Source organism: Ruditapes philippinarum, unplaced genomic scaffold (assembly GCF_026571515.1).
Source record: "Ruditapes philippinarum isolate M1 unplaced genomic scaffold, ASM2657151v2 ctg274_1_1_1_1, whole genome shotgun sequence".
NCBI lineage: Eukaryota > Metazoa > Mollusca > Bivalvia > Venerida > Veneridae > Ruditapes > Ruditapes philippinarum.
The window spans coordinates 294532-313393 of NW_026862201.1; the positions used below are offsets into that span (position 1 = coordinate 294532).

The 18862-nt window shown below is 32.4% G+C and overlaps 1 protein-coding gene across 2 annotated transcripts in view; it reads left to right on the forward strand.

The window, feature by feature from the left end:
• LOC132718266 (golgin subfamily A member 4-like) overlaps positions 1-18862 on the forward strand; it is a 51832-nt gene that overhangs the window by 21614 nt on the left and 11356 nt on the right. The window contains exons 16-26 of one of the 2 annotated variants that reach the window (XM_060701941.1): positions 102-233; positions 998-1170; positions 1710-1824; positions 2723-6248; positions 7177-7307; positions 8036-8152; positions 8973-9053; positions 10729-10779; positions 13656-13777; positions 14184-14316; positions 16446-16514. In XM_060701941.1, coding sequence (XP_060557924.1) covers positions 102-233; positions 998-1170; positions 1710-1824; positions 2723-6248; positions 7177-7307; positions 8036-8152; positions 8973-9053; positions 10729-10779; positions 13656-13777; positions 14184-14316; positions 16446-16514 — 4650 coding nt within the window. The remainder of the gene's footprint in view (positions 1-101; positions 234-997; positions 1171-1709; positions 1825-2722; positions 6249-7176; positions 7308-8035; positions 8153-8972; positions 9054-10728; positions 10780-13655; positions 13778-14183; positions 14317-16445; positions 16515-18862) is intronic. The other variant, XM_060701942.1, reaches the window with a different exon arrangement.

Below are 18862 nucleotides of genomic sequence, written 5' to 3' on the forward strand. Positions count from 1 at the left end.
CGTTGGTTTTAAACTGTTACTTTTATCAGTATTGTTTTGTGTTAGCATTTTAAAACTGAATTCAAACACAGTAGATGTCATTCATTGGTTTAAAATTTCAGTCTGACTTGTCATTGAAAGAGCAAGAGTTGGAACAAAGAAGCCTGGAGTTCCGAGACAAGATGGATGAGACAAATAAAAACTTCAAGGAGAGAATGGAAATCTGTGACAAACTGCAGACTGAGCTAGACAAGGTTTGTCTTATGATAGATAAATGGTTCATGGGCGAGAGGTTAAGGTCATTGACTTCAAACCACATGCCCCATACTGCTTTAGATCCTTTTATGTGAGGAAGCTATCCAGCTAGCCTATATAACATCCGTGGTTCAACTTAGGTGCCTGTTTGTGCCTGAAATAATACACAGAAGGGCACCAGAGGTTTACCTCCACCATTTAAAGCTGGAATGTCACCATATGATCTGTACTGTGTTGGTGCAATGTTTAACCCAACCAAAAAAAATTTTTTTTTAGATATCACAGTCTATCATTTGATTAGATAGAGGATATTGAAAACAGCAACCCGAGGATGAGTATTTGGAATGAGCATTGGCAAGCTCTAGGCATTTGGACTCCTCACTTAAAACATGAAAGATATTATTAATTTCAACTCCATGGACTGTCTAACAGGCTTACACTTACTTTTCATAGTATTTTGAAAATGACAAGTGGATACTGCTTATGTTTAGGAATTCATAAAGAAGTGATGCAAGTTAAATATGAGATAAACCCATATGAAATAAGATTTTTTCTGCACTGCTATTTGTAGTTTCATTTAAGATTTTTTTTACCTGGGTAGTGAGAAACAATGGTTTTTAACATGGTGTTCAAACAAATGTCATTCTAATGAAGACTGGTGATTAAATTCCAGTAAAATGTTTTTAAGTCATAGTATATAGTCATAGTGTGTCAAAATGTTCATGAATACGTTAGACCTAAATTCTTTATTGATATTTTAAAGGTGAGAGAAGAGTATGAGTGTAACAAGTCTATGATGGAGAAAGAATTAGAGGAGCTCAGAGGAAAAGTGTCCAATATGGCAGAATCCAAGGAAACGAAGGACGCAGAAAACACTGAGATAAAACGCCAGATGGAAGAGCTGTCTGAACAACTGTCCTCTGTTACAGAGACTAGGTATGTTTTATTGTAAACAATAATGAGGGAATATATCAACTGTCATAGCATTGTTTTGATAGTATCAATATTTAATTATCATTTTAAGTTATATTGAAATCAATACAGGGTAAATAAAGTTACAGAATTGTTAATTTGATTTATAAATGGTATTTCTTTGGGGGAAAATAGCTATTCAAAATGTCAAACAAGATGCACAGTACCAAAATGACTATATAATTTAGTTCTGATGTTCTGATTGCTCAGAATCAGAGATGATACTTTCTTGTATGTAAGATGTGTAAGCTATAGGGAGGAACATTTTTCCTCTGATAAAGTGCCTGAAATAATGCACGGAGGGGCACCTGAGGTCTTCCTCCACCAGTAAAGCTGGAACGTCGCCATATGACCTATACTGTGTCGATGTGACGTAAAACCCAAAGCAAACATAAAGATTTAATTTAATAGATGACAGCAATATGGTAAACAAAAACTTGTCACCACATTGAATAATAAGCATGCCTTTAAGTGTTATGTAATGGTTTATTATTGATTATTAGAAATGGTTTGGAAATAGAGAATGGTGAACTTAAGTCTCAGCTTGAACGACTAAACAAGGAGGTGACGGAGAAATATGAAAGCGCTGATGGTAAAGTTAAAGAACTCCTACAACAGGTTGGTAAATCACTGAATGATGACTTTGAATTTAAGAATCTTATAATACACGCTTGTTATGAATGCCCAAAGTTTAGAAGCCTGTCAGAATGGTTAAGGTCATTGACTTTAAATCACTTGCCCCTTAAAGCAGTAGGTTTGAATCTGCCTTAGACTTGGATTCATTCATGATAGAAAACTATCAAGTTAGCTTACAGAATGTCGATGGTTCTTCTCAGGTGCCTGTTTATGTTGCATGTTTTGATTGACAATTTCATTGACATCATTATGTCTTGGTGACATAATGTGTTGACCTGAAAAACATATTACTTTTGTACAGAATCCAGGAACACTAATGCTAGTATTAAGCTGAAATACAGTTAATCTAACTCTCAATCCAGCTAGACAGACAATCATAAAGAAGATTGTTTACCCAATCATAAAATATAATATAACGAATATATTGAAAAATCATATGAAATAACTTGTAGGCCTCTTAAACTATGATTTTTCTGTGTACAATATTTAGAAAGAATTTTTTTTTAAGTTTTGAGATTTTCATGCCATATTTGTTCATCCATCCGACGAAATAGGAAAATGTATGTAGTGTATCCAATATACCAAGGCTTTATTGTTCTACAAAGATATTTTGTGCTTAATTTGTCTTGAGGAATAATGCTGTACCAGCTTAATGGTTCTTGATAAGAATTATGTATATATTTGGCAATCTCATGTCCTGTGGACACATTTAGATTTATTTTATATCATTTAAGCCATCATGTTTATTAGTGACTGTGCCAATAACTCTAGGGAGTTAATATCAAATTTCTTTTTAGTATTTTTTCTTGTATAAATGGTCTTAGAGCTCTTCCCATTTTAAAGAAGTCTTATGATAGTAATGATTTTACTTATTGAACAGGTGAATGATCTTGAGTCACAGAAGATGGATCTTGCACAGGAAAAACAAAGAATACATGATGAAAATAATGAAAGTTTGAAGAAAATCGCTGAGTTAGAATCAATAATTTCAGAAAAAGACAGTGAAATTGGAAAATTAGGTGAAAAAATATCAGAGCATATTACTGAACTTGAAAATTTGAGGACAGAAGGTCAAAAACACCTGAAAGATATTGAAAATATGAAATCTGAACTTGATTCTAAAGACTCTGAGATAAAGAAACTTACTGAAGATTTAGAAAATGAGATTAAAAACAACAAGGAAACAATTCGTGTAAAAGATGAAAATATTGCTGAGAAATGCCAGGAATTGGAAAGGGAAAAAGAACTTAGAATTGAAGAACAGAAAGCGTTAGAAGAAAGTTTTAAGACTAAGTTTCAAGAAAAACAGACACAATATAAAGAGAACTTTAAAAAGATGAAAGAAAAGTTTCAAGAGAAGTTAAAAGAAAAAGATGATAGCTTTGAAACAAAGTTACAAGACATTATGAATGAGAAAGATACAGGTGCTCAAGATTTGACACAGAAGTTGGAAAGTCATTACCAGCAACAAATGACAGAACTAGAGGAGAGACATAAAAATGAAATGCAAAGCTCAACCAAAGACTTTGAAGAAACTATTGAAAAAATTCAGGCTGAACACCAAAAGCAGATTGAAAATTTGGAGGGAGACGCCAGTAAACTGAAAGAAAATGCTGAACATATGAGGAGCAGCCTTGAAGGAGAATTAGAGGCTTTAAAAACCAGCGCTGAAAAAGTAAAAAGTGACTTGGAAAGTGAGATTAAATCATTCAAAGAACAGATTAATGTTTCAAATTCAAGAATTGAAGAGTTGGAGTTAAAGTGTTCAGGCTATGAAAAAGAAAAAGAAGAACTTTCTAAGAAACTTAGTGATGCAGAAAATGATACTGTGTCACAAGTTACAGAAGCTAGTCAAAGGTGTGAACATTTGAGTCAACAGCTGTATAGTGTCTCTGAAAAGCATGATACCGAAATTCAAGAGAAACAGGCAAAGATAACAGAGCTTTCAGCTACAGTGAATAACTTACAAAGCACCAATGCCTCTCTTGAAGAAATGCTGAAAGAAGTGAATACCCAATGTCAGTCCAAAGATGACAGAATGTTGAGATTAACTGAGGACTATGAAAATAATTTGCAAAGTATAAAAACCGAATATCAGAACAAAGTTAACAGTATGGATAATGAAATAGAAGAGTTGAAGAAAAATAAAGATGAAAAAGAGAAAGATGTAAGTGAAATGAATGAGCAACATATGGCAGCTATTGAAGAATTGAAGCAAAGTCATGAGAAGAGAATTTCTGAGATGTTGTTGAATGATGAAGAATTGCAAACACACTTGAAAGTTTTGAATGAAAAGGTTACCGAGACAGAGCAGAAGTTACAAGATTGTATTGAGAATTATGAAAGGCAGCTGGATGATTATAGGGGTAAATTAGAAAGGCAAGGTCGTGCTTTGAGTGAGGAGAAGGAAGTTTTAGCAGCTCAGTTGCTGGATATGTCTCAACAGGCCCAACTGAAAACAGAAGAGCTTCAGACTCAATTAAATTCAAAACTGAGTGAAACTGAGCAAGTTGCCACTTTGAAACAGACATTAGAAAGTGAGAATGAAAGGTTCAAGGAAGAGATTCAGTCTTTAAAAACATTGCTAGAAGAAGAAAGAAACAAATTTGAAGAGTTAGATAATAAAGAAAAAGAGAAAGGTAGTAGGATTGAGGAATTGGAAACAACTTTAGCAGAAAGTGAAAAGTTGAAAATTGAATATTTAGAAAAAGTGAAGGAATTGGAAAATTCATTGAAAGATAAAGAAGAGGCTAATAAAGTGTCCTTAGAAGAGCTTGAAAAATCATGGCAGGAAAAAATGAAAGAAATGAAAGGGAAATTTATTGCAAAATTAAAAGAAATTCAGTCACAGGGTCAAGAAAAGGTGAAAGAATCAGAGGAAGCTTTAAGAGTGGAGAGAGAAGGAAGTGCAGAGAGATTAGGTATTGTAGTTAGGGAGAAAGAAGAAGTTTCATCAGAATTATCTCATGCTAATACAAAACTGTTACAGCTTGAACAAAGTAAAGAAACTATCCAAGAAATGGAACTTAAAATTAAAAACTTAGAAAATGATTTAGAAGAAAAGACTGAAAAATTAAAGCAATTAGAGGAAGAAAAAACTTCTTTAGATGTAAAATCTAAAGGTTTAGAGGAAAGTGTAACTGAAAAGGAAAAAGAAATTTATGATTTGAAATCAGAAAGAATAACTTTAAATTCTAGTATTGAGGCCTTGGAGGAGAAGGTTAAAAGTACTGAAGAAGAATTGTCTAATTTAGAATCTAGTATTTCTTCAGGGAAAAGTGAATATCAAATAATCTGTGATAAGAATAAGTCCTTAGAGGACACAGTGACTTCTTTAGAAGATGACTTAAGAAAGAAAAGTGAGGAAGTAATTCAGAAAGAATTGTTTATTGAAGAAAACTTAAAAAGCCTTAAAAGTGCAATAAGTGATTTAGAGTCTAACAAATTAGAATTAGAATCAAAGTGTAAGACCTTAGAGGAAAGTAATGAATTGTTGAAATCCAAATTAGACACATTAAAAGAAAAGGATGAAGTGCAAAAGGTTGAGACAGAAAAACTTTTACAATCAAGCAATTCAGAATTAGAATCAAAGAGTAAAACTTGGGAAAATGAAAGGGAATTGCTGCAATCTGAATTAAACAGTTTGAAGGAAAAAGAACAAGAATTGATAAAATCTCAAAAGGCAGAAATGGACAAACTAAAAGAGACTCTTGAAGCGGAAAGTGCAGAGAAAGTAGCTGAGTTTAAGAAGAAAGCAGAACTTTACATTACACAAGTTAAAAATAAATTAAAAACTGAAAAGGAATCCAGTTTGCAAAAGTTGCAAGATGATATAAATAAAAAAGAAACAGAGTTATCTGAATTGAAAACCTCAAAGGAAGAACTTGAAGAGAAAATGTCAAGATTATCAACTGAGCATGACAAAGAGGTCACTGAATTGAAGGAAGAATTGAATAAATCAATGGAAGAGAAGAATAGCTTTACACAAGAGCAGTTACAGAGATCTGAAGCCACACAAGGTGTTGTTGAACAGCTAAAAGCCACTCTTGATAGTCTGAAGACTGAGAAAAATGAACTTAATGAGAAATTGAAAACCATGACAGAAGAGAAAGAAAAACTTGATAGACTGTGTCAAGAGATTAAAGCTTCAAATGAAAAAGAACTGAAAAAGTCAGAAAAAGAGTACCAGTCTATGAAGATTGATAAAGATGAGGAGATTGATAACTTGGAAAGACAGTTAAAAGAAGAGGTAGAAAAGTCAGAGAATGTGAAGAAGGAAGTTGAACTTAAGCTGCAAGAGAAAGATAATGAGCATATGTGTAAAATAAAGGAATTAGCGAAGGAGTTTAACTCACAGATGCACGAGAAGGAGAAAGAATTTGAAGCTCAAATGTCAGAAATCATAGGTAAGAATATCTTTTTAAAGTACCATTTTACTATAAATATAAAACTTCAAATAAAACCATTGCTCCAGCAATTTGTAATCCAAGACTCCTTATGCCCAGGAAATAGGCAAGACCTTGAGTGTAAGACTGTCAAATCCCTGGTAAAATTTTAGTTCTACTGGGACATTCAAATTAATCAACCATAAATGTGTTTTAGGCTATATATCTTGGTAATTTTCGAATGAAACTGAGCAGTGTTCAAATAGAGGAAACACATTTTTCAAAAAAGACCAATTTTTCATGCTATTTCTAGCCTGTTAATTTGAAGGCTGGCAGAGTTTTATTTTTTAAATAACTGGTGCATAAAGCAAGACCTACAAGATATTTGATTTTTTCTTCTTCTTCAATGATTTTTTTTTTGCATTGATAAGCATTTGTTATTTTTCAAGGAACTCCTGATATTTAGATTTTCAAGACAACTCTTATAAAGTAAAGAAAGTTTAGTATAAAAAAAATCAGGGTATAATTGTTATAGAATTTTTAAGTTTACTTTTAATATGCAGGATGTATCTAATTAAAGTAATTTGCAATAACAAGCTTGACGTCATAGTTATGATCTGAAATAGCATGCTTGAAAAAGATTTTGACAAGCCAGAATTGTGTTAGATAAATGATACATGTGTAAAGAGGATATTCATGTCTTGTATATGATTATGGGATTTATTATCATTGAGTGATATAAAACTGAATATTACATGAGTGGCAGAATTAAGAAGAAATTAGTCAGGTAAGACACAATTGAAAATATGGAAAATGCGTTTTGCTGCTGTAAGAAATAAATTTTTTACAATGAAAATACAGAAAATGAAAATACGCATTTTATTTCATCAATATTTCTCAAAATTTTGTTTTATAAGTGTATAATAAATGTATATACTACATGTTGTAGAGAGAAGTAATAGAGAAGAAACCCAGAAGGACAGAGAGCAGTCTGAGTTACTGGCAGAAGCACAAAAAGATATATATGAGAGAGATGAGAAAATAGATGAATTGAAATTAGATTACGAGTCCAGATTAAAGGTATGGTTTTTTAGAAATTTTCTCAAGAGTTCACTTTTCTTCTTTTCCAGATATATGTAAAGCAGTGTGATACTTACGGGTGCATACTTCTGAAAGAGTGATCACAGTTTCACATATTCAGATTGTGAACATAGTTTCACACATTCAGATTCTACAAAAATATATCAAGTTCAACTCAAGAAATATTAAATATTAACAATCTATTTAACATTTGATACGTTTTGTGTAGAAAATTTGACCAAACTATTTTCAGGGGTAATATTTGCATATAATTGTAGGTATGTTCAAGAATTTGTAGAATATTTAACTTTATGATCACTTATGCCTGGAATACAAAGGTAACTACTCTCATGATAAAGTTAGAAAGTTGCAAGATGTTTGTCACAATTTTGGATGGAGCTCATCACAATATCTGATGGAAGTGACTACTCATCAAAACGAAACCAGAACAAGACGTGCCTTAAAAAAAACAAAAATAACAACAAATTAGATATAATTGATGTACATTTATGTAAATTTCTTGCACATCAGACAGGATTATCTACTGTTTACACTGGTTCTAGAAAAACCTGTCTTCATATAAAATATATCTAGCTTTCGGGTTCTGTTAAACTTGGCAGAACGTCGGAAACAGTTATACTCCAGCATGATATTCAGGTCTGTACCGGCAGCCAGTGTAAGATCCCTAGTTGTATTATAAATGTATAATAATATACATGATATAACAGGAAAAAGAAGCAGAGATGAAGCAGATTCAGACAGACAACAAGAAAATGATAACAGAGATACAACAAAGACATGAGATAGAGAAGATAGAACTACAGGACAAAATGAGACAGTCTCAGGTATGATTTTATTTTCTGTGTCATATTTTATACCACTAAATGTGATTCTGAAACTACATATATCTGCTCTTGTAATCGGAGGAGCAGTTGCCCTGTGGTTGAGGTGTCTGCCTCTCAGTCCGGGGATTGTGGGTTTGAGTCCTACTCAGGTTATTGGTCATGTTTCCTAATATGACACCACTCATACCAGTACTGGTCAGTCTGAGGTAGCAGACGCAAAAGTGATAAAAATAAGTTACAAGAACTTGTTCCGCAATCAAAGATGACATAAATATCTTTAAAATAAACTTGTACCTAGAAAAGAATTTTGGGGTTGTAGGGGAGCAGGCAACTAAATTTTGTACTTGCCTTTTTGTCATATTATTTGCCTACATGCTGTGTGTCTGTTGACAGAAAAAAATGTCAAATGCTGGGGGCATCACTGTCGTAAGGACACATAATTAAAGTGTTTTCTTGGAATTTATTGCAAAAATCATGGTATATTGTTAGAGAAATGTGATAGTCAGTATGTGTGAAATATCAGTATTTATGTTCTGTACATACTGAGATAGAAATGTTCAAATTAAATTTAAATGTGTGGCGCCATGCCAGAGTTGGTTAACATGTCAGACTAGTAATATAAGGATTGCTGGTTGCGTAGGTTCAAAACCTGTCAAGATCAAGCCTATATTTCTTTGAGTAAGAAATTATACATTCATCGCTTAGCATTAAGAGTGTTTCAATAAGTGTATAGCCTCCAACACAATAAAAATAAAAATGAATTTATATAAACTAAAATAAAATGAGATTGTCTTTCAATTTCTCTAAACTGTATGTACAGGAGAAAATGTTAAATGAGAAAGATGTAATGCATAAAGAAGAAGTGGACACGTTAACACAGGAGTGGAATATAGAGAGGAAGGTAGGTGATTTATATTGTACCCCACCCACTCTCTGTATGTACATGTGGCATGATGGTGTGAAGCTACGCTTCGCATTTTGTTGTGTTTGTCTAATGTGTTTCCTGTTTCTGTCTATACTGAGGTTTTATGTGGCTGTGTCCTAAATTCTTGAAAAACAAATTTTTAAAATTCTAGAACATTTTGTAATATTGTAAAAGCATTTTGGAAAATAGAAATAAGGAAAACTTTGTTTGATGAACATCATCATTGTTTTACTGATGTAGGGCATTATTTTCACAATAAGTGTATTACATGTGTTATACCTCCAACCAAAAAAAAAAAAAAGATAAGAAAAAATGAATTTTTTTATCTCGTCGAATATTATACAGGATTTTTTACTTTTTTGGTACCATTTCTTATTTTTCATTTTTTAGCTTGTCTGTTTAAAAAAAAAGACCAGCAGTTATAAACAATTTGGTGTTATTGTCATCATTTTACTGTTTACAGTTTATGAATTTTACAAAAATATTTTAATACATATATCTTGATAACCTTTAAATGATTACAAATGCAAGAACGAAAATTTTCAAACATAATTTTATTAAGGGCTTGGACAAAATTGGAATAGTAGACAGGAAGTAAGTACTCAAAGGATTGTTTTATATGATGTTTACTATGTAGCTTCAATGAAAAGATTTTAGATTTGAGACATAGCCCAGCCATTAAAGCCATGTGTTTTATGTCTTAATAATTTACTCTTAATGAATTTTTTTCTTTTAAATTTGTTTTGAATCAGGTAGAAATTTCTTTTAAAACTTTGTTATCTTTACATACAGGAAAGAAATACAAATACTTTTAATGTTATTTAGTTACGAAGAAAAATTATTTCATCAATATTTTAATAATTTAACTTCTATCATATTAAAAAAGCCTTATTTTCAAGATTTAGTTTCAAATAGTTTGACTTCTGATTGATTATTCAATCTGTTTTACAAAAAAAAGAATCAAATTATAATTTATGTTCTTGTGTTCTTTTGTATTCTGTATACTCAGTTATAAGGTCATCTAATAGAATATTTGATATTGATTGGATAGGGGTCTCTTCTTTTATGATTTATTCACTGATGACTTCAAATATCATAGACTACAGAATAATTACTTTATGCTTCAAAGTAGGTCTTCTATGTTGTAGGCAAGGTTTTTGAAGGCTGAAAATGCAGATTTTTTCTTTTGAATGCTTCGTCTGAAAATTTTTCAAAACATCCATACTTTTTATTAAACCAGTGCTTTTCTTGATGAACATCCTCAAAAAGTACTACATATACTCCTTAGATTCTTATATTATGATTTTCAGTTCAATTTTTTTTTTTATTTTTAGGACCGATTTCGTTTGTTCTGTACCATGCTCGAACTGAAAGTGATTAATCCGAAAATGATTAGTCCTTTCCACCAGTATAGAGCCAGGTAAGCCTGCATATCTGTGTAGTCTGACCAGGTTCTATACTGTTGGCTGACTAACTGTAAATTTTCATTTTTATTACGACTTATTCTAAAATGAAACCAGACCTCAAGTCACTCTTTTACAAAATTCCGCAGGTTAAGCTTTAAATATGACATTACTGTATACCTTATAGCTGAGTATCGAGACTTTGTCAGCATTGAATGTTGAAGATATTGTATTTATTGTGTTTGTAGTCCGTGCCATCTTTGTCAGCAGCACCAAGGCCTGTTCATTCAAACACCCAGGTATATTTTGTTTTCTCATTCTTTTACTCGTTCTAGGGTCATAGGGTCACACCAAAATTATCTAGTGCTCATTAGATTTGTTCGGTCAGCTCCTTGAGCTGTGCATTAGGATGAAATCTTTAATTTTAGAGCATTAAGTAGCATATAATTTGCTATCCACTTTCTAGCAGTTTTAACAAAAGGATGAAAGATGAAAATTTTACATTGTGTTATGCTCACTATTTCAGAATATAAGGGGAAAATCTAATGAACAATAAATCTTTTTGGTGTGTCTAAACCAATTTAAATCTTGAACAACCCCCACCCTATTCCTTCCTGATTTTTTATGGAAAATTGATCATTGAATGTCATTATTTCCTGTTATAAACTTGAAAATAGGAAACCAGTCTAAATTGCAAGCATCTAATTGGTTGATTTATTCAACAGATTTTAAATTGACCAATGGAGTTTCAGTTTAAGTGTGATTTTCAATTTTATGATCAGGGAATTGGATAAAAAAATTCAAGCTATATGTACAAGTCAGATGTTTTAAACATATGATATATGTTTCTTAGTTTGTAGTTATCTTTTAAGCCAAGAAAATGTTCACTGACAACATGTTACAAAATAAATACTTTATATTATTGAGTAATATAAAGTATTCATTCCTGAAAGGAATGTAGAAAAACTTAAACATTATCTGAATATGTAATTGTCTTTTAAATTCAATGTTTGATCAGTCATATAGCTTTGTTGTTTAATTTAACATTTTAGAATTCAATGATAACAAAATTGGTCCTGTTTTATAAAAATTTGGGAAAAATTCAGATTTTTCGGGGTTTTCTTCTTATATTTTTCATTTTACAGGTTTTACCCTAATTTTTAGCTTTGTTTTCTTATGTACACCCCTTTTCTTACTTTACTATTCTTGCATGCTTAAAAATTTTCAATTTTCGGGTAAATGGAAAATTGTACAATAATGTTTCAATGTGGCTGGCTCAATTTTGTCTTCTTCCCAGTGGCATGTATTCCCCTATGTACAGTAGATACATTTTGGACAGGAATCTAAAAATTTAAACTAGATTTAATATCAGAAAGGTGCCTCAGTGTCTTTTACTCAAGGAGTTGTGGGTTTTAGACCTATTTTGGGTCTTGACCATGTTATTTGATACAAAATCTAGATGCTGGTTAGTTCCTGAAAGTAGACTCAAGACTTAATCATATTCAGCCAAAGTTAAATACAACATGTTTTAAAATAAAAATTTCAGAAAATATTTTATTTTGAGGGTAGGTTGCAAGACCCTTGTATCTCATTTGTTACGTCTGTTTTGCTGACAGTCAAAGCTTTGAGCAATTGTCTGTTTAGGCATTGTCTTTTTAACGATCTCTTTACATGACTAGCTAGACATTAGATTCTCAAAGTAATTATAAAGTTACGAACAATATATGTACATGATCAAAAGCCAAGGGGGGCCAATGTTTTCCAAAATTTTTTTTTTAATACAGCATAGAGTTTTTTTCAACATTAAAACCCTAATTATTGGGTTTTTTTATGCTTGCCCGGGAAAAAAGTGAAATTTTGGGATTTTTGGGTACTGGGCCCAAAAACAGGAATTTTTAAAAAAAAATGACAAAAAAAGTTTAAGTGAAAAAAAACATTTAAATGCAAAAAAGTTTTGGAATGGTTTTGGGAAAAAAATTTTGATTATTTTATTCCTATATTGTCATTGTTGTTAGAAAGTTAGTTCCTATTATATTCCTTGAATACTTAGATATAAACCTAACTTTTCTTTCATTACAATATATGTCAATAGATCCCCTTCCCTATCAACAAAATATTTATGGATTTTATATTTTTACCCCACCCATAGATGAGTCCCAAGTAGATGTAAACATTTTATGCAGTAATGTTCATTTATTATCCCATAAATCTGTATACATTGCATTAATATTGTCAAAATGTTCTTTTAAAATGAACTTGATATAATCCTGTAAACCATGGAGGAAGAAAATAAAGACTTACTGAAAAAAAAAAAATAAGAACAATTATATTATCAAAATCATATATGCTTATTAAGGCACATTATGCCTCAGAAACTAAAAAAATATCGTTCTTTAGAAAGGGCAAATATTAGTTTTGTAACAGTAAAGATAGTTAAATGATTTAAGAGCATGTTGGATGCTGATCACCTGAAGAAAGTAGCGCTGAATTTGAAATTATTCATAATAAAAGTAGCAAAATGTAAACAAAGTAGTATTTTGACTTCTATACTTAAAACTAAATTACCTTTATTGTACTAGTTGCCAAAAAATTACAGAAACAAGATACGATTTGGGTTATTGATCAGTGAGTAACTTTTTTGAAACAATAACAGGACACTAGAAATGAAAAGCATAAATAAAAAAAGGCATACTGAGGCGTAATGGGCCTTTAATTAAATTAATAATGGAAGCTTGTGGTTTATAATATTTCAGGTCACAGAGTCTTAAAGTGGAAATTCATCATTCTTAACTTTGAAAACTTTCACAAGTATTTTAAAATATAAAATATTATTATTATTGTTATTAATGAACTAACACAGTTTGGGCTTCAAACCAGCACAGGGCTTCCATTAAGTTTCAAAATTTCGAAGTCAGAGACTGCAAAATCTCTGATTTTGGAAGTCAGATTATATAGGTAAAGAAGAAAAGTATTAGAGTAAATGACTCCCAAACTTCCATTAACAGAAGCTCTGCCAGCATGAGCACCTATTGTAATCTGACCTGTCTATTAATTGTTGGCTGCTCAAGTTTATTACTTTGATAATAAAATGAAAATTGAAAAAAAATAATGCAAGCATTTAAGAAACAGACCCATAATGTTTTGGTGTACATAAAATTATCATTGGCTATTATAGGAGTTGCTACATTACAACCAGTTAACCATGGATGCAGTACAGTCGGGGTTAGGGTCTGGTGACATGGGCCACCAGATGATTGCTCTAACCAAGCAAATTGAGGAACTGAAAGAAAAACACAGGTAAATTTTCTAATTAGAAATTAATTACCAGATTGAAATACCACTATCTGATTGGTTGAATGTTTCTCTAGATTTGAAATTGCGTTGGTGGCTTTAAATAGATAAATTTTACAAGACATAAAACATAATTGTTAAAAAGAACTTTTCCCCCATTTCTTACATACTATTTTGCACTCCTTACTTCTAAATAAAATATTCTATTTATTATCATAATAAATTTGAATTATATAACATGTAATTGTTTTGTTGTTTTCTTTTTTTCTAATGATGCAAAACCAAATGTTTATTCAATGACACAATGAATTTTCAATGAGCAGTCATTTTGTTTGTGTTAAATAAATCATAAATGTGTAACATTAGTCATAAAGTTATTCATAGGTCAGAAATCATTTTCATTCCCTTTCAGACTTGAAATAGCTGAGTTGAAAGGTCAACAGGATATGAAAAAGGCATACCTACCTCAACCATTGATTGCGTCCCCTGATGGCATGTCGGGTTTTACCGAGGACAATTCAGAATTGCAGATTATGAATTTACAGGTTAATCACTCTTTGAAGCTACAAACCTATAAAACTCGTTAAAAAGAGCATGTTAGATTTATGAACTAATCAGTAAAGTATTGGTCACATGTATAAAGTGCCCCTTTGATCATTGTATTTAATAAATACTCAAGAGTGCTTCATGCTGTTTGCCGGGGAGGGCTTTTGTCCGTTTTCCTTTGCCAACCAGTATAGAGTGAGGTCAGACTGCACATCCATGCAGTCTGACCAGGCTCTATTACTGTTGGCAGCTCAATTTTTAGCTCACCTGTCACAAAGTGACAGGGTGAGCTTTTGTGATCGCTTTTCGTCCCGCGTCCGTCGTCCGTCCGGCGTCGGTCCGTAAACTTTTACTTTAAATGACATCTCCTCATAAACCACTAAGCCAATTTCATCCAAACTTCACAGGAATGTTCCTTTGGTGGTCACCTTTAAAAATTATTCAAAGAATTTAATTCCATGCAGAACTCTGGTTGCCATGGCAACCGAAAGAAAAAACTTTAAATATCTTCTTTTAAAAAACATAAGAGCTAGAGCTTAGATATTTAGCATGAAACATCTTCTAGTGAGTGTCTACCAAGTTTGTTCAAATCAAAGCCCTGGGGTCAAAATTGGCCCCGCCCCGGGGGGTCATTGATTTTCCCTATATGCATATAGTAAAAACTTAAAAAATCTTCTTTTACAGAACCCAAAGAGCTAGAGCTAAGATATTTAGCATGAAACATGTTCTTATGGGTGTCTACCAAGTTTGTTCAAATAAAAGCCCTGGGGTCAAAATTGGCCCCGCCCCGGGGGGTCATTGATTTTCCCTATATGCATATAGTAAAAACTTAAAAAACTTCTTTTAAAGAACCCAAAGAGTTAGAGCTAAGATATTTAGCATGAAACATGTTCTAATGGGTGTCTACCATGTTTGTTCAAATAAAAGCCCTGGGGTCAAAATTGGCCCCGCCCTGGGGGGTCATTGATTTTCCCTATATGCATATAGTAAAAACTTAAAAAATCTTCTTTTAAAGAACTCAAAGAGCTATGGCTAAGATATTGAGCATCAAACATGTTCTAATAGGTGTCTACCAAGTTTGTTCAAATAAAAGCCCTGGGGTCAAAATTGGCCCCGCCCCAGGGGGTCATTGTTTTTCCTATATGCATATAGTAAAAACTTAAAAAATCTTCTTTTAAAGAACCAAAAGAGTTAGAACTAAGATATTTAGCATGAAACATCTTCTAATAAGTGTCTACCAAATTTGTTCAAATAAAAGCCCTGGGGTCAAAATTGGCCACTCCCCGGGGGTCATTGATTTTCCCTATATGCATATAGTAAAGACTTAAAAAATCTTCTTTTAAAGAACTCAAAGAGCTATGGCTAAGATATTTAGCATCAAACATGTTCTAATAGGTGTCTATCAAGTTTGTTCAAATAAAAGCCCTGGGGTCAAAATTGGCACCGCCCCGGGGTTCATTGATTTTCCTTATATGTGTATAGCAAAAACTTAAAAAATCTTCTTTGAAAAAACCCAAATAGCTAGAGTTAAGATATTAAGCATGAAACATCTTTTAGTGAGTGTCTACAAAGTTTGTTCAAATAAAAGACCTGGGGTCAAAATTGGCCCCGCCCCGGGGGTCATTGATTTTCCTTATATGTGTATAGCAAAAACTTAAAATCTTCTTTGAAAAAAACCCAAATAGCTAGAGTTTAGATATTAAGCATGAAACATCTTCTAGTAAGTGTCTACAAAGTTTGTTCAAATAAAAGCCCTGGGGTCAAGACTGGCCCGGCCCCAGGGTTGTCATTGTTTTTAACTATATGTGTATAGTAAAAACTTAAAAAAAAATCTTCTCTTAAAAAGCCCAATGAGGTAGAGCTTAGATGTTTAGCATGAAACATCTTCTTATGGGTGTCTACCAAGTTTGTGAAAAAAAAAGCCCTTGGGTTAAATTGGCCCTGCAACGTTGGGGGGGGGTGGGGGTTGAGGGGGTCTTATATACAGGTGAGCGACCTCAGGGCCATCATGGCCCTCTTGTTGTATATTGATATCAAAATCCCTTAAACTTTGAATGGACTGTCTAGCAGGGTGAGGGTTGTGATAAAATCCCCATTTATATTGTGTTTATTTTTAATTTCATTACAGGGCCAGGTGTCACAACTGCAAGGAGAATTAGCCAAGAGCAAACTTCGAGAGAAAGAACTTATAAATAAGGTAATTAGATACTGTGAAATCATCATTATTCGTGGGGCACGAATTTTCGTGGTTTTCGTGGATAGGTCAATCCACGAATTTAAGACCCGACGAAATTTTATCCCAACAAACGCTTCTTACCATGTCTCTGTTCCATATATCACAACATGCGTCGGCGCTTTTCCGGCCGATATTTGTGGTATGAATGTATATTCTAATCAGGTCAGTGACAAATTAAATCCATAAATAGTTTAATTTTGCAATATTTAAGAAACTTGAAAGAAAGATCGATTGTATGTCTTCAGTTTGCTGTCACAAATGTTCGTCGCATGTAAACATCAAGGGACTACTTGATCGTTGTAGGCTACTTGATTGTGTTAGCCAGAATACGTGACATAATCGAGTAAATATGGGAACCAAGTGCATTAATTATCCCCGATAAAACTTTTAACGACTCGTGTTTATATGATCCATTTAAATTTTTTTTTTCAATATGTATTTGTGTGACTGCTATTCCGAAAATATCAAAGAAGCCGTCGTCTTTACACTAGATGCACACATACATGTATGTAACTGTATTGAGCCATTTACTGGTATTAATTTATATGCATATAAATTTACACAGTCGATGTGATGTAGTGTGTAGTTTTGGACTAATTCGGGGTGTTAACTTTTTTACTGGCTGGTTAAAAATTGGCAGATGTCGTATGATTTATGCGATGTTTACATTGGCGAATTATAGGGGCATATAATGGAGCTGCATATCATGTCACACAAAGGTGTTAATTGCAGTCAATTATCGGCAGTAATTGTGTTACTGCCATAGGCCAGGATTAAATTTATTGACAAGAGCTGTGTTATATACACGGGGTAAGTAAAACAGCGCAGTGATTAAGTGAAAGATTACTTTACATTACTTATTTTTTTCTTTACAAGAAAATGAAAATCCACGAATTTAAGAACCCACGAAAATGCCTGTTTTGATAAAACCACGAAATTTCATGCCCACGAATACAAATGATTTCACAGTAATCTTAATTATAAACATTTATAAGATAATTTCCTAATAAAGATTATAGGCTAACAAAATATACACACAAAAAATAAATTAAAATTATCTTGTTCAATTTCTGAGCAATGTTAAATCTTTAAGCTATGTAAATGTCATTTATATAAGATACTTCTTTAGATTTTGGTTGAATTATTGGTCAGTCACAACGGTTTTTGGGCAATTTCAAAAGAATGGAAAGTGATATTGTAATGCATATAGATTCCTGACCTGACTAATTCAAATTATCAAATTAGGTGATACAATAAGAATTTCACCACAACATATTTGTTAACAAAAGAGCACATGTCAATACAGTCAAACGTGTATTAAGCGACCGGGCAAGGGAAACACCAAAAACGGTCGCTTAATGAAACGGTCTCTTATGACAGTCAGCATGATATGAAAGTCAAAATTTATAAATGACATCTTTTTTATTCGATGGGATTGTTTTTCAACTTCATTTTTATATAAATGTTGAATAATAAGTACGCTCCGACAATCTAAACGGATGCAAATGTAAAAATAACGTTCTGATATTTATTGACAAAACAGTTTTGATCCCTTACGTACATGTTTGACATTTTTTCCAGAATTTTTTAACTTCTCCGATGTTTTTCCTTGTCTCCAACACGAAAACCCTATTAGTGAAGATGTTTTCTGTTGTGCATTTTTTTTCATTTGAAATAAACAAACTACATCTATTTGTTACGATTAATTTAATGGCTGATCAAGTTCAAGGTCAATTCAATGCAGTCTAAATGTCAACAAGCGAAGCGTATACACCATCTCAGTATGGGCGGAGCGTTGCATTGTTTATCCGATATTATTGGATAATACACGTCACGCGTATACTAAACTTCATTTGCATACGCTTAAACGGTATGGGAAATAGAGTTTTTCACACGTTTATTGTTGTGTTTTGATTGCTGACACTTGTGACATAACGAGGTGGCGTTCTCTAAAAACACAATTACTTGACAGGTAAAAGTGGTCGTTTAATGAAAAGATTAATGTCAATTAGGTGACTAATTAGCGGTCGCTGGTCGCGTTGAGCAAAAGTCGCTTAATACATTAAAGATATAGAGAGAAAATGATCGGGGGGAATTTAGAGTGGTCGTTTAAGACAAAAGTCGCTTAATACACGTGGTCGCATGGGCAAGTTAGACTGTATTTATGGTTAAATCTATTGTTAATTTAAATAAAAGGTCAGAGTTGATATCTATCAATATGAACTTATGTTGTAAAAAAGGAAAAGAAATAAGTTCAAATAACCAAAGTTTTTTGTATGTTATTGTTGAAAGTAATTGTTTATGTTATA